The sequence below is a fragment of the Odontesthes bonariensis genome, chromosome 3, assembly GCF_027942865.1.
Source record: "Odontesthes bonariensis isolate fOdoBon6 chromosome 3, fOdoBon6.hap1, whole genome shotgun sequence".
NCBI classification, from domain to species: Eukaryota; Metazoa; Chordata; class Actinopteri; order Atheriniformes; family Atherinopsidae; genus Odontesthes; species Odontesthes bonariensis.
Genome location: NC_134508.1, coordinates 20,262,513 through 20,279,280, shown reverse-complemented (window position 1 = coordinate 20,279,280; position 16,768 = coordinate 20,262,513). Strand labels below are relative to the sequence as shown.

The following is a 16,768-nucleotide window of genomic DNA, read 5'->3' as shown; positions in this document are numbered from 1 at the left end:
TTTCGACATGAGAGGGCGAAGCCTGGCCTACTTACACAGATAGAGGAATGGAGATGGAGGTAAAAGAGACACCAAAGAGGGAATACGGGTGGAAGGAGGATAGCAGAAAACTAATGACTGAGAAAGAGGGAAGGAGAAGGAGAGCAAGAAACAGGCAGGGAGAGAATGGTATAAGGCAGTATCTAGGCCAGTTCTCAAAGTCTGTTATATAACCATCTGTCTTTCCAGGTTAGATGTAAAACTGGGCTACTAGAGAAAACAAATAAATGATAGTCACAAGGATACTAAGTAAAAGGAACAAAACAAGCCTCGTTTGTCCTCCTCCGAGGCCTTTGTCAGCATAGCTTCGTGCTAACAAGTTTACAAGCATTCAAATTTAATGTTGAACCCACTTTTTAGTCTTTTAATTCAAAATAACAGAAAGAGAAAAAAAAGCAATCAAGCAACAACACAAGAGAGTTTAAGGACGTGTCAGTTCACACAACACAAAACAGAGCAAACAGCTGTGCAGTCAAGGCGCTTCCAAAGAAACAATGACATAACTGTGCGCTTATTCCCCAAAACAGATTCCAGAGCCTTGTGCCCCTCCCCCTCCGCCTCAAAAACTGAGCAGCGGACCTCCTGCACGTACACACTCTGCCAAAACCCAGGGACAAGGAGATAGCAGCATGAGGAGTCGGGAACTGCCAAGCAAGGCCATCAATTCAATAAACAACTTGATTATAAAGTGGAGAGTGCAGTGATGGGATTAGCTGCACCACTGGCAACCCACTCTCAGCTCACAACTCATAGCATGCCTGAGTAGGGAAGGGTAAGGTGGGGGGACAGTAATGGACATACCTGTCCATTACTGTCCCCTTTGCTCATATAACTCTGTCCTTCATCAGCTAAAGCATGGGGCTGGTGGGAGGGAGGGGAAGGGGAAGGGGGTGGGGGTGGGGGCGGTGCAGGAGCTGTGAGGAGGCAGGGTACAAAGGGTGAGGCATGGGGCACAGGGCCAGGATAACATGCATCGATCAGACCAGAGAAAACCCAGAGAAGAGCACTCCCTCACTCTTTACCATTACATAACTGGCACGGACACACCAACACTTGTACAGTAGAGGCACACACAGGCTGGACAGCGCATACGCTAATACGCCCACTGACTTTTACACTCACAAAACTGGGTCAGCTGTCTCTGGCATCGGTGCATGCCAATTTTGAGAGGACACACCCACAGATCACACAAGCTCTGCAACACAGTATTTTCTGTGACACTTTGTGAATGTCAACTTTATTCAGACTTATATCCCATGGTATGTTGTTGTATTAATGAAGTAAACACTCATCTCGATTTGGTTAACCTGTGTCAGGACTAGCACCACGTCAGCAGGGCTATTTAATCTCTAATAAAGACATTATTCTTCACTGTAGGAGAGGCAAGCTACTTCGATTCACGGTGGCTGGAAGTGAATCTATCGGGTAGAAATTTATTATTTCGCTGAGTGGTGAACCTGCAGCATTATGTCGATAGAGCAGTTACTTTTCAAAACCCGTTTCTAAGAACTGAACTTTAGTGGACCGAGTGCGTCAACGAAACTAAGACAGTGTCTGTGCATAAAGACGGGACACCACAGTAAAAGAAAAACACCACGCAACCAACATTTTATGATTTCCTCAGAAATGTTTGTGACAGTGAATCAAAACTGAAAACCTAAACTTTCATGTCTAACCATGCTGCTGCCTCTGTGCTGTTTCGATGCTTTCGGTGCTCATTTACAAAATCTGTGCCGCAGTATCAAGAGAGACCATCTGCGTTTCGGTAGCGCTTGAAAAGCAAGGACAAGAGTGGAGAGATGATGTTAAGGATGAAGTAACGCTTGGTGATCAAGGCAAAGAGAGAATGGAGTGACAGTAACAGAGGAGCATGGAGGAGAGGGACAAGTATCTCGGGCCCCCCCGTGGTGTTGAGTAAACACAGAGTCTGTCTGTATCTATGGAGACTAACCCTGAGTGGAATGAGACACAGAGATGGGCGAGGTGCAGGCGGACAACACTGAAAAACAAGGTCATAGCGCTTTCCCTTCTCTCCTTCCGTTCCGCCACTTGGCATCAACAAAGGGATGTTATGTAACAGCTATTTATACTTGCGCTCCCTTTTCCTCTCACCCTCCCTCTCACGTCAGGCAGCGCCACATGCAAACCAAATGGAGCGGTTGCTTAGCTTTCCTCTCCCCAAGGACCTTTTCCTCTTTTTTCAGCTCTTCCTTTTATCCAAAAGTCAGCCATGTCTGTCATAATTCTTTTCAACCTTAATCTAAGTCAATATAGCACTTTTTTTCCCCTTTTCAAATCCACAATGCCACCTGCAAACCAAACGCTTCGGAAGAAAACAGAGCAGCGCGACATGTGGTTAGACAGCAGATGGCTGACAAGTAAAATGTCACCAGTTGCCATGTCACAACACAATTTACAGCTGTGTGAGCTCTGTCATCGCTGTCGTAGAAAAGCAGACTTGAGATGGAGATAAAACGAAGAAGAGCCAGCTACAAACACTAAAATGCATGCAGTGCTTCATACAATCCAAATTTGAAAAAAAGTTGAGATGAAACAGGGATATTTTCACTACCTTTTGGAATACACATGCTCATTTCGAATTAAAAAAAAAAGAAAAAAAGAGTTGGGACGGGGGTATGTTCACCTCCGTGTTGGACCACCTCTTCCTCTTACAACAGTCTGGAAGCTTTTGGAAGCTGAGGAGTTAAACTGCTGTAACTCTTGAGAATTGAATATTTTCTCATCCTAGTTTAATATCAGATTTTATCTGCTCAACAGATGAACGAGATATCAGTGGACTCTCCTTTGTCATTTTTTCCATGTGATAATGCTTCATCAGTTTTAAGTGGGTGACAGGTCTGGGCAGCAGGCAGGACCCTTTAGCACCTGGATTCTTTTACTGTGGAGCAATGTTGTAGTAACACAGGCAGAATGTGGTTTGTCACCATCTGTCTGAAATTAGCAAGACCTTCCCTGAAAAAGATGTTTGTGTGTGACTATGTGCATCTCTGCAATGGCCACATTCATTCCTCCAAAATCTGTATATCATTCACAGATGGACAAGTTGCTCACAGGGCTTATCTCCATACCATCATGCTTTTGAACTGTGAGCAAACTGAATAGCTCGTGTTCTCTTTAGTCCAGAGGACACTGCATCCATCCATGACTTCCAAAAATCCTTTATAATTAATTTTGTTCTGTCACAGGACAGGTTTTCAGTTCACTTTGGTCCATCTTAAACAAGCTTGGGCTAAAAGAAATTGGCAGCGTTTCCAGGTTTTCTTCATAAATGGATGTTTGCATGGTAGAGATCCAACTTGCATTTGTGGATTTAGCAACAATTTTTTCACTCTGACATTGTTTTCATGGGTGTTTGTTAAGCAGTGCAATAATTTACTTTCCACAATCATGCCTGTTCTGAATGCAGTGCTGCCTGTGTGCCTGAAGATCACATGCATTCAATACAGGCTATCAGCAATGTTTGTTGTCTACAGAGATTTCTTCAGATTTTTTGACAAGTTTTCAATAATATGCCATGTCCAAATAAATGATGTAATTCTTCAATTGCTGAGCACTTTGCCAGCACAGTTCTTAGTGGAGTAGTGAACCCTTCCCCAATATTTTCCTATGGCAAGGCTCAGTCTCTCAAGGATACTCATGTCATGTCACTGATCTGTTGCTAATTAACCTAATTAGTTGTGAGATGCTCCAGTTGGTGTTTTTTTTTTTTAAGTAACACATAACTTTTCCAGTTTTTTTGCCAAATTTCCTTTGAATTGTTAATGGCATCAAATACAGAAATTAGCATACCTTCTACATTTCAGTTTATACGATTTGCAAATCGCTGCACTTTTCTTTCACAGTGTTTGAACTTTATTGTATTTAGCAGGTGTTAATAGGATTAAATGTGGAGTAGCCATGAATTAGCGTTACACGATAGAGAGAGATTGTGTGTAAAGGAACTAAAGCATGGAGCTGAGGTTATTTGTGGTTTATTTTTGCTCACTATTTAGGCCAAGAGTAAATAGTTAACTGTGTTACTTGAGAGCAAGATATCGGACACCCAACAGGTGCTCGGCTCAGCGTGTCAAACAAAGACCATGAAGAAAACCAACTTGGTGGCTTACAATGGTGAACCCTCGCTTTTGCTAAAGGATTCACTTCCACTCAAACTGATGTTTTCTAGAAAACTTTCCAGTAAACCATAGAAAACATTTATTTAAACTGTGTGGAATGTTTCTAGCTCTGCAGGAAAACTTGTCCTGACGAGAAATTGTCCATTTCCAGAAAAAACATAAGTATGCAAAGTTGAGAGGAGCTTCAGTTTCTCCCCACTGCCCCAGTTCCGGAGGCCCAGCATGACCCAGTTTGGGCAGGCAAGAGAACGCGAGGGAGCGAGCCTGGAATGTTTTGAAGGCTGAGACATTCCTCATTGTTCATTCACACAGGCCTTATGTAACGCAGACTGATCATGTGACGCAGCTCTGCAGCAGTCGTGGGAAGCCAAAGCATTATCTCCGCCTCAGTGGCTTCCTCACCCTAATCTGATTATGCAAGCCCCTTGCTTACACAACAGCTAGCAGACGGACGCACAAAATGAAAAGACAGAGAGATCGACTGACTAGACCGCATAGAAAGAGACACAACAAAGACGTGCAGGGGCAGATGGAGTTTACAGCGGCTAAGGTTGAACCAAACAGGAGAACCTCACGGGCTTTCGTGTACCAAGTGAAAAAATAAGAATAAATTACTTCAAACCAGTGACATCATTAGCAGTTGGCCTGATCATTCAACCATATGATTTAGTGCGTGATATGAGGGGGAGAAGAGTCACCTTACTGATGTATATGTGCAGCCACAATGGCACACTGACCCACATACTACCTATTTTCCTTTAATGAAAACTTCCACCCATGACAGAGTGCGATGTTCTTACTTATTATATAGAAGTAGATTATCCACAGTAAAGCAGCAAAGTGCATACTCTTTACTGCGAGATGATCCTCGGAGATTCAGAAATGTTGTTCAACAGTAGAACGACAAACAATGTACCTCTCAGTCCTGGTATCCACTTTTGTATGTCAGAGATTTGTGGATAACTCACCTGGATGGTGGTGTTTCCACCCTCCAGCAGTGCAATAGCCAAGAGGATGCTTTCTTGGAAGACTCTGTCACTAGTGGTGTTCATGATGAGGTCAATAACCAGTTCAGAAGCTCCTTCTTTATCCAGGTGACACTGCACCTCAGCCAGGCTCATCTCCCCCCGACTCAGGCCACCTGGACCCCCTAACGCTGCATGACCGAGACAAGGCAACAGCACTAATCAGAGCATGGTATTTCCAAAATACACGATGTGAAGTTAAAGCTGGAGGATCTATTCTGTATATTTTTCAACATTTCCTTCATTTACACTCTGGATTTAAACTAAATGTTTGGCAGTAAAATAGTAAAATGCTTATAATTAGGATGAGAAACAGTGGAATAAATTAAACATTTAATAATTGTTGTCCCCATCAACTTGGCAGTATTATTTTCATACACAACAATCTAATTTTTGGTCTAAGTCTCCACTAATATTTGAAACAGTACCCATAAAGATACAAGAGACCTTACATAACATTTCAAACAGACATCTAAAATTACAATTTAAATGAGGGAGAAAATGTATACTTCAAAATATATGTCAGTTATTCATAAAACACTAATTAACTCTTTGGCTAAGACACACTTTAGATGACTTATTAAAATAGGTCATACACTAATCCTGTACTGTGCAACTGTACAGTTGTGTAAGTCATTGCGCCTGACTTTGCCTGCACATTGCCCCACTGTGGCCCCAGCTTCAGGCTACATATGGAAATCTCTTCCTGGCTCCTGTTTTCTGCAACAGGTGCAAAGGCTGTTTTCGCAGGAAGTAGCAGCCTATCTCCAAGCAACAGTAAGGAGTTTATCACAAAGGGGAGGGGTCTACGTCCTGTGGTTTGGACGTGTGCCAACGTGTCGGTGTGCATCGAGATGGTGAGAAGGGATCCACAGTGACTGTCTGTGTTTTTAAGTTCAATCATACAAATAAGACGAAGACATTATCACGTTACACCCATGTTTCAGCTTTGCTGGCACTTTCACCACTGGCTACGCAAGTGATTTTGACCATTAGGGCAATATGGCAGCTGTGAATCTATGTGAATAACAGACTCATAGCCCATGCTGTTTTTGCTCATAAAATCTGTCCTCCCAAACCTACAATTTAAATTGCACATAGAATGAGAAACCCTGAAGAGAGATGCCTTTACTTGAGTATTTTGACTGTGGATAATAACACAAAGGCCATGTTATCATGTAGTGATAAGAATATTGTGTTCTGTCTGCTCAAAGGGCAGCTCATCGCACAACTCTGGCACTGATAGCCAGCTCATGGCCAGACAGACACAGACGGATCCTTGTCTTACATTTTGGCAAACCAAAAGCAAAAGGTTCAGCGAGACTATGATTATTCCTGGCAGCAAAATATCCATCCAGTTTGTAGGAGGCCTGAGCTCAATGCTTCCTATTGGAATGAACTCAGTTAGAGATGCTGGAATCAGTATTCTTATGACTTTGTGTCCAAATTAAACAACACATTCTGCTGTAAAATAATTCAAACACGTTGTGTTCAGTGTTAGAAAGGAGCAACGACAACAGACACAGTGTCCCACCTGAATGGTTTTTGCCTGGTCCTACTGGACTGAGGGAGCCATTGGCAAATGACGTAAGGCTGTCCCTCCGCCCACCACTCCGATGGAAGTTGCCATAGTAACGGTTCACCAGAATCTGTCTCAGCGCCTCGCCCTACAAGGGGAAAAAAAGGGTAATGATGTAATGATGTGATGTCACTGACAGAGAGAGGAGGTTGTGTAACATCAGTGATGTGTGGTGCACATTAATTTATCAAAGAGACTTTTAAAACAACCCTTTCTCAGAAAATGATAGCATGTCTCACATCACGACCACACCCCTTCAACTGATTGTTCTGGAGCAGCAACATATCAACTGTTCATTGTAAATATTTAAAAACTGACCTAAAATTCTGCAAAGGAAAAACTTTGAGGCATAGCCTAAAGTTTATACATTCTGCTACCCACACAGCTGCTGTTTATTATAGGAACAGCAACACTGTGTTGTGACAATGTGAGGTCCCGGTTTTCACTTAGGCAGTCCTGGGGGCAGCCCTCCCACACTGTGACTCATCCACCGTTGAGCAGTAAGCGGCACGACTTTGCCGTTGTCACGGCAACCGCAGCCCAAAGCTACCTGAGAGACCTCCCATGGGATAAAGTGAGGGAAATGAAAGAGAGAGTTGATTGTATGTTTGTGTGTGACTATGTGCAAATCATTGTCAGCTGTGGGTGGTCCTGGACAGACGGCAGAGAAATTATGTAAGCTCCGCTGTCGTACTTTTGCTCCAGCGGTCAGGATTAGTTTTTGTAGGTGGTGCAAACTACGCTGTTGTTATCTTTTATTGGTTGGAGGTTAATCGACTGTATGCATTTTGCATTACAGAAAAGCACAATCAGTTGGAGTCAGAAGATTATTCTATGCTCTTCCCGGAGAGTGATGTCTTCTAAAGTTCTCAGGCATGAGCCAAAATATGTTAACGTCATTCTTTGAGGTCGTAACGCAAACTGTTAACGCAAACTTGGCCTGAATCAGTGATGAGCACAAACTACCATATGGATGCTGATGCTTCGTGATGACTAGGTAACAATACAACCTTTCTTCATAAAGTTTGTAATAACAAAGCAAAAAGGCCGTGAGAAAATAACGGGAGTAATAGATGCTACAGATGCAGAGAATTACTGGTGGCTGGGGACATCTATTCAAAACCTTGATAGTTAATGAATAAACCTGTTTAGAAAAAAATGTCTTTTGTTGGCAATGATGTTATAGAATGTTATATGTTATAGTTATCACATTTCCATCATCATGAGAGATAAAAAACAAAGAGAAAAATACGTTTTTTTTTCAGTAAAACAGAGGCTGTGACATTAGAGTTACTTAAAGCACTGATGGGGAGCAATTAAACACAAAAAAAGCAAGAATGTATCTCTGTAATGTTGGAGTTAGTTAAGCTTTCATGCCGTTTCAGGTACCTACCCTTTTCTGGTCTGCCAACAGTTTCTCGGGCTGGTTGTGATCCAGCTGCTGGGTGCAGTGAGCAGCGTGAGCATAGTGATACAAATACAGAGTTAGTATTCATGCAGCATTGAGAGAGCAATTGTCACGTTAATTACCACATCATGTTCCAATTTAGCTGTTTCAAGTTGCCATGCAAAGGTCTGCTCAGAGAAGAGTTGCCATGCTTTTACTGCTGGGTCAGAGATTTGGGAAATTTTATGGCTGTGGAGAATTTAGAGCTGGGGATGGATACAGTATTGTATGTAGAAAACACTGCTTACTTGGTGAGATTTTTCTCATAGTCTGAATTCTGTCATTTCTTATAAACAGTCAAAACTAGTTGTGCGTGGACAGTTTCAGCTTTGATTTGAGTATGCACATCAATATGCACAAGACACAACACACAGAGGAGAGAGTTTAGGTGATTGAAAGTGATTGTATATCCTCTTGAAGTCACATATAATCATCATTATAAATATTTTTGTTAAATATCCTTTTCAGCTAGTGACTGCCTGAAACATTCAGCACATACAGATCAGATGCTGCTCATGTTCCATAACAACGCCCCTTTAAATCTTCACTCCTGCACTTTTCAGTCACTTTTCTGCCTGGTCCTAATTAAGTGAAAAAAATGCTCATCAGGACTGAGTTTAGGCGCCTGAAGGCGGCCGGGGAAGAAAATGTCTCTTCCACAACCTGACAAGCTCCTTGGCCACATGTTTGAGTTTGTTGTTAATGTGGCCTTTCTTGTATTGAGGCATTCAAGGGGTATATTGATGTGAATCCTCTGAGGCGTTTGTCAATAAGTTTTCTCTTAACTGCTGACCAGGAAACATGAATGTCTAAATCCTGGAAGGCCTTTTTAACTTCATTCATGAAAAGTATTTCCTTCCTCATGCACATGATTGTTAGTCATTCTCCTGACTCGCGCTCCTCGCATACCAGGCTTCATCTTCCTGTTGCACGTTCTTTTTTCTTTTTAATTTCATGTTTTCGATTTATTTTCTTAAAGAATTAACCAAACTCTCGATGTTGGCAAATCGATACCTCTCTCGCTTAGGCTTCTTTTAGTGAGTCTCATTATCTCTTGTCTCTTTCACTTACAAAGTCACCACCTTCCTCCTTGCACTAACAGTCAGTTCCACCGGAGTCTGAGTAAGAACTTGTGCCACCTTGTTGCGTGCGAACTAAAAGCCGAAACTGTACACAACAAGTGTCCAATTACTTTTGAATCCCTGCAATTTAGGCATTGTGTTCCAATGTTTACCCTCAGAATTCGTTTAGTGTTGATGTTAACCACATTAAACCTGAGATTAAGTAAATTCAGTGAAGCACACCTGACGAAGAAATATGTGTACTTTTTTTCTTTTTCAAGTTAAAGCTCACATCTTGGGATGTAAGCTCGATGACTTTCCTGCTGAAAGTTACACCACAGACAGATCTGTTGGTATGGTAAATATGAAACTATAGGCAGCAGCTTGTTAGATTATCTTAGCATAGAGGTTAGAAACAACCGGAAGTGATTGGCATGGTTTTATCTAACCATTAAATGAATTAAATTAAAAAATATACATATCCTCTTCAAGCATCCACAGACAGTGGACACCATCTGAGCCATAAACTGCACTGCAAGACAGGGTTTAAAGAGTAAACTGAAAGATACTGAAAGATAGTTCCTTATGTTACATTTTACAAGCAGGACCAATAATCACAAAGAGCAATAACTGATTTATCGTTATTATGTGCATCCACTCCATTTAAAACTGGGAACATAGCCACTGATTATTTTTTGGCTCAACACAATGACCTTGTGGAGATTGCAACTGGTTGCCTGGCAACTTCACAATGACAGTAACGCTCTGGAAAGACAGGAAAGCTAATCTGCTAGTTTACTAAATTGTCAAATTCTTCTTTTACTACATGACACCAGCACGTAGACTGAGCAAAAACTGAAATCACACTGCAAGTGCCAGCTAAAGTCAGCAATGAGTAATCACAAGGTGGGAAGTTCTCAGTCTGAGCAACATGAAACACAACGCACATTCATCAACTTTCACTCGCATCTAATAAAAAAAAAACGTGTTGCTTTCCCCAGTTCAAATTTTTACTTCCCTCACTGTTCGGCAGAATGATTGGACTGTACCTGTCTGTGCAGTGTGTTTGCTCAGGGAAAAGGAAACTTATGCAAGGTGCTGCGCCACACACACACTGTTATGTAAAAGAACATGTTAGGAGGTGCAGGAGGGGGGAGAGGAGAGGCAAAAGGGCGATAGGGTTAGTTACATAATCACTCCAAGAGAAACCAGGCCACTAAACCAGTGACACAGAGCTGCTTACAGTTACCATCTGTCACACACACGGCAAGAACTTGTGAGGGACAAGGAAAAGAAACAAGAGAATATTAGAAACACAATTAAGAGATTTACATCTGACAATGGCCTCACTGTAAGATTAAGTTAAAGGCATCGTGTACAGTAGGGCGCCTTTTTAAAAAGGCCTACAACATTTTATGTCAACATGAGTGACCTATTACCTTGATAACTTCTCTATAATCAGAACAGAACGATTCCAACAGAGGTTACACAGAAGCTGAAGAATCCAATTTCTCAATGACACAACTAGTCACATAAAGACCTTCCAGATGATCAGTACCAAGTACACTCGGTTATGTTCTGGTTTCAGGTAGCTCTGGCCTAGCAATGGCTGACAGATTTAGCCAGACTTTGGGTGTGTGGACTCGGGCCAGTTAGAACTGAGATCAGTTTAAATTGTCCACAGCTGGTTATATAGCTCAAAGTGCAATATTCATGGGGTTTTTCAAACATTATTACACCTTTTGGGGCCTCGTTTGGGTGCATTAGAATTGATCAAGTTTCTGTATTCAACTCTATTCTACACACGCTCTTCCCATTAATATGTCACTGATTTGTATATAATCAAAGGTTCGGCAAGTAGGCAAACGCAATATGCAAACTGGCGCTTGCAAACTTTCAGGTGGATTAGCAAAGCCCTACATATTCTGAAACTAATTCTAATCTAAAGGCAAACCAGGGCTACATGTTGCAACACTTAAATCCAGTATTAGCCCAGTCCCACTCTTTAAGTGCCTTTTGTATAACAACACACCAAACACTGAGTCAATTAAGATGATGATTGAAGGCAGCCATGCTTAAATATTTCTTGAAATGTTGGTGGTTTACAAAGTCCAGTTGCTCACATATACAATTTATAAAAAAAATTATATCTTTAAAACATACAGTATTGCTGCTTTAGAGTTTATAATAAACAGGACAGTTTTCTGTGCTTAATCAGTTTTAAATGGGATTTTTTTTTTTAACCTTCATTGGCTAGTCACTGTCTTTTAAAAGCAAGTAAAACTTACGAGAGAGATAGGTGTATTTTGCTGGTCTGTGTGTGGGTGGGTGTGCTTATGCAGAATGAGACAGTGAGAAAGAGAAAATGAGACACAGTCTGAAAGAAAAAGGGAAAACACAGAACATGCTCACATAAATTCTTCAGAAATTCACCAAATGCAAATGATGGAATTTTAGAGCATGCTATCTTAAAAAAAAAAAAAAAAAAATGCATCACGGCTCTTATGCTCAGTTTCTTAGAAATAAACAACGGTCAGTTCTTGACAACTAGCTTTTCTGGATGCATATTATCGTCAAAGTTTTCTTTGCGACTAAACTTAATCCCTCTAAAGTGAGCCGTCTACATCCAGTAACACACCTGTCATTCAAGACTCGAGCCAGGAAAACAAATTGTCAACACTTAAAAGTCACCTGTAGTAATCCCAACAATCGATTTGATCCAGCTGCTGACGGCATTGTGGGGCAGAGTTCAGCAGCGGGTTGAGGGCTATGCGCTCACTATTGACACTCTGGAGGATCAGCATCATTTCACAAGTCTGTGGACACTGCCTTATTTTGACCACATCAAACCACAAAGCAATATGTTGATCAGAGTAGATATGTGTAGCTAAGCACTCCTGGTCTGACCACAGACCACACTGGGTAACCCCTCAGAGCTGCCACATCCGCTCCAGCAACACAGTATTTCACCAAACTGGAATCTCCCCGGGGCAGACCCCTGATCAGCCTCACACCTTTCAGTTCCACACGAGAGAAAATAAACATGTACGCACGTACTCACACACACAAACACTTTTCTCGTGAAAGTGCGGAAATAAACACGTCTCTGTGCCGATACAGCCTGAGATTGAGTCATGTTTAAACCAGTGGTGAATGACACGAAATACTGGGGTTTACCACTCGAGTGCTTGTTATGTGCAGACAGAGAAGCAGACAAAATTAAAAGACTGTGCTCTCTCATTTTCATTACAGCTGACCTACTTCTAAACCAGACATGTAAAACCAGTTTTTTGTCTTGACCAGAGGGTACAGCCCTGCTGGGATGGATGGGAGAAAATAAAGTCAGCTCACCATGCAGCATGTTACATGGGGGGGAAAAGGGATGAAAGACGTTTTACTTTAAATATGGAGGGCTTGCATAACTCTCTTGACAAGACCACACAGACACGAGGCCAGGTGAAAAGGGTGGCATGAGAGGAAGAAGTGTGTCCTGAACCCCTCTGGCTCTTACATAACTAAGATAGTCAAAGAGCAGCAAATTTAGCTGATATTCATCCCCTTGACATTTAGCAACAGGGTGGGATGCACTCTGTGGGGAGGGCAAAAATACATCTCAACCCATGTCAACTTCAAAAGACCCACTTCATGTGATCACTATAAACCATGCATCTTGATATGGAGGCACAGATATTTTCCCCTTAAATCATATAGCATGTTAGTCTACTAGAGACTAGATCTAACAATGCATTCTCACTGAAACATTCACAGCCAACTTCAGCTAAGTTTACACCGAGAGGGTGTGTGTTTGCATCCGCATGGGAAAGGGTGTGAGTGAAAGTATTTTGAGTAGTTTGGGAAATGTGCCACATTGATTTAACATGGACAGAAAGAAGAAAGCAGGTGAAAAGAAATGTGGAAATTGGCACACGAGAGAGGAGAGGTGCAGGCTTCGACTCATCTGCCACTCTTACACCACAGCTGCTTCTCATGTGCAGACAGACACCACTTGTCAACACTTGACAAGATTCATGCTAACATGCCGCCAACCCCCCCAACCCCCCCAACCCCCCCTTGTTCAAAACCTGCGTTTATACACACAGGTTTACACACACGTGCGTGCATGCACACATATAACGAGTGGGTAAACAGCTCCTTCACACTTTTATTGGCAATTACTGTTGAAGGTCGCGCATCAGTGGTGGGGCTGAGTTCCAGGAAAAAAAAAGCCTGGTTCTTATGTAACCCCAGCCCGGGGTTGGCGAGGACCCAAGAATCGTGCAGCTTGCAGGCAAGAAAAACTAGGACACAGCCTCAATGACTGCCACAGCTCCTCACACTCATTAATGCACATAGAAAACGCGTACACACAGTCACAGTGCCCCCTATTGGTGCACCGAGGAGGCACGGGGGAAACACCTAATGAAAAGTTGAGCTTATAATAAAACAACTGTAGGGACAGACAAGAAGAGGAAGTGATTCGCTTTTATGGTTTCACTACATTTACCCGAATTTCTGCAGAAACCAGACATAGAAAGTGCATGGTGGTGCACAGAAGTGAAGTGCATTTCTTTCGTTCTTTCTTTTATTTCGTTCTTGCATCCCTCTAAGGTATAAAAGTCTGAACTAAGGTGTTACAGTGTAAGTATAAGTGTTTCTTGTACTTAATAAGAAAATCTGAGTCATGCGGTCATTACTTTCTACATCCCTTTATCCTCTCACATGTAGTATTTTTGCTTATCTACTGTATGCTGTGTTGGGACAGAAATGTGCTTGCTTTTAATGATGTATATGGACTTGTATGATGGATGCTTTTAATGTCCTGCGTCATTTGGGAAAACACCAGGAATTAACTGTAAGCTTATACAAGATGCACTATATAATTGACCAGAGGGGGCAGCATGGGCCCAAATACAGCCAGATGTCCTAAGTCGTTTATTTAGCGCCTTTACCTATGCCATCAACAGTACTGAAGCTTTCACCTTGACTTTCCTGATCATAACATAAAATAAAAACTAACTTCCTTTGTTGCTATCCTGTTTTTAGTTTTGAGTTCTCCGGTGTGCCCCCTTGTAGAGTTCTCTGGCCACATGTGAACAATTATGCCCACAATGCAGCCACTTGCCTTGGAGAGGGTGTGGTTAAAAAGCAACTATATTTCTACTCTTACTGTGTTCATTTTATATGTCCCATTCTTTTACAATATACTTTTTGTAATATTTTCACACGGTCTTCTTACGCATTTTATCTGAATTAGCCTATAGCCGCTTGACCTCATTCTTTACATGTGTTTTTTCAAGTCAAGTCAGTTTAAAAGTGAAGCACAATTAAACACAACCATTGACCAAGGTGCTGCATATTGGCCAAAAATTAAAAAACATAAACATGGGGGAAAAAAAAGTCAAATTATAAGCAACTTGGAACGTTAAAGACAGCCTCACATAAAAGTTTCCAAATCCCTAAATCCGTCAGCTGGGGTCTCATACATAACAAACCCATGGCTAAAACCCTAAACTTCCAGGGGCACCGATGGAGAAAAAGGTTTCCCTGATATAAGCATTTAGCAACACACTGTTACCTAATAATAATATGTCCCCTCTGGTCAGATTGCGTTGGCAGTGTGCGAATGCAGTCAACAAAAGGGAACATATTATTGTGCACCTTAACTTTGCCTTAATCACACTCTCCAGCACCAACGTGTACACACACAAACAACTACAGAAAGTGTTTGTTTTTTTCCCTCTGTGACATATGCAGAGCTGTGATTCTGTGACGGCTACCAAAAAGATAAATAAATTTGTTATATATCCAAGTCAAAAATTTTAATTTCCAAAGCCTATAGCAGGACTTTAAAACAATTTAAGGCGGGAAAAAGCCAGAATGCACAGAAAAGACGAGCAAATTTAAAATAAAAAAGAATTATATGATAGTGAGATAAGATTTGTTTGTAGTTGAGATTTGAACCAGTGAGGTATAAAACCTAATCTGTTTTCATGCTTTTCATCTTGTAAAACACACTTGATACATTTTTAGTTGGACTTATGATTAAAATTCAGAGTGAAAATGTTTCAAAATGAGTTTTTCTTGACATGGTAGGGAGTGTGGCACAAAGTTTAGGCATGTAAATGTTCACAGTGAGGACAGTGAGCGGACACAAATGCAGCTCCGGCACTTGGCCCAGCTAGCAAGTGAGTCACCTTGGAACTCTGCTGAGCAGCATGCAATCAGCCACAGCACACATCCAGCCTCCCTCATTTTCACCTCTGTCAGTTTATCGACACACAGTTTTATTGCAGACAATGTAGCAGGTGTTTAAGACAGAATTAATCTGCCCCATGTTTGCTACTAGCTGTGCCCAGAGCCCCCGCTAACTACAACACAGCGACAGCAGCTTCCACAATGCAGTTACAGAGCAACTAGAGTTGTTACACAGACAAAACAAAAAGGAGCGCAGAGAAACAAAGAGCATGAATAAAAGAAAAAAACAAAAGAGACAACCTTAGGCATATCCATCTCATCAAAGGCCCTGAGCTGAAAGAAAACAGAAGTTTTAAGGGATTAGATAACTACACAGGAAAGAGGAAGTTAAAGCTGAGGTCAATGGTACAATGCGACATGTTAGTTAGGACTGCTGAAATACTCCAGCAACAGAGAAGAATAGTATTTGTGAACAGATTTTACCAAAGTGAGCAGCATTTGCGCAGTATTATGGTGAGGTGACAGTGACTGGAAAAAGTTCTGGAAAGTAACAAACCCCATTTACCGACTACTTGGGAATATGTGATGCAGTTTGAGCCTAACAATGCAAAATCCTACACAATGAACTACATAGCTACATGAAAATGAAATGCAATGACTATCAGTTTGTTCTCATGCTTTAAATCTGACTGTGCATTGTTTCATATTGCTGTTCTTGTGTGAGGACTTGCACGATAACTGTCACTTTCATTTCAGTTTAAATACTGATGAAACATTGAGCACAAGGAAATAAACTTAAAGATATTGAACAAAATGCTATTTAAGGATTGTTTTAAAGTGCGAGGCTAAACAAAGTTTCTTTCACATACTGTATAAACCCTGAAAAGTTTACACTGTCTCCCAACACAAATCAGAACTATGCTTGAAAAAAAAACTGTGACAAACTATCAGTGCATTATATTTCATGACTATATTTATACAACGTACGCAATGAAAAGCAAACATGTGCACATGTATATGCTTTACTGGGTGGTTACTCATCTTTACAACGGATATACACTAAAATCGTCCTTTGCACCACATCCTACCTTTTCACCATAACCTCTGTCCTTAGTCATCATCTCCCGAAGCGTTTGCAGAACTTTGATGCACAGTCGCTCCTCATTTTCCTCCAGCAGCTGCTTGGTATGTTTGATCAGCCTGCACATACACATTGGTCCTCAAGTCTCATTTCCAAATCATTAGTTATATTGAAGATTCCCCATATGTACATTGATGTTGCTTAC

The 16,768-nt window shown here is 41.5% G+C and overlaps 1 protein-coding gene across 6 annotated transcripts in view; it reads right to left on the bottom strand.

Moving 5' to 3' along the window:
- The window catches only part of LOC142377096 (inositol 1,4,5-trisphosphate-gated calcium channel ITPR1), an 80,500-nt gene that overhangs the window by 23,836 nt on the left and 39,896 nt on the right, over positions 1-16,768 (bottom strand). For 2 of the 6 annotated variants that reach the window (XM_075460867.1, XM_075460869.1), the window contains 5 exons: positions 16,571-16,682; positions 15,783-15,815; positions 8,173-8,220; positions 6,735-6,867; positions 5,144-5,331 (listed from right to left, as the gene is read on the bottom strand). In XM_075460867.1, coding sequence (XP_075316982.1) covers positions 5,144-5,331; positions 6,735-6,867; positions 8,173-8,220; positions 15,783-15,815; positions 16,571-16,682 — 514 coding nt within the window. The remainder of the gene's footprint in view (positions 1-5,143; positions 5,332-6,734; positions 6,868-8,172; positions 8,221-15,782; positions 15,816-16,570; positions 16,683-16,768) is intronic. The other 4 variants (XM_075460871.1, XM_075460872.1, XM_075460868.1 and 1 more) reach the window with 3 other exon arrangements.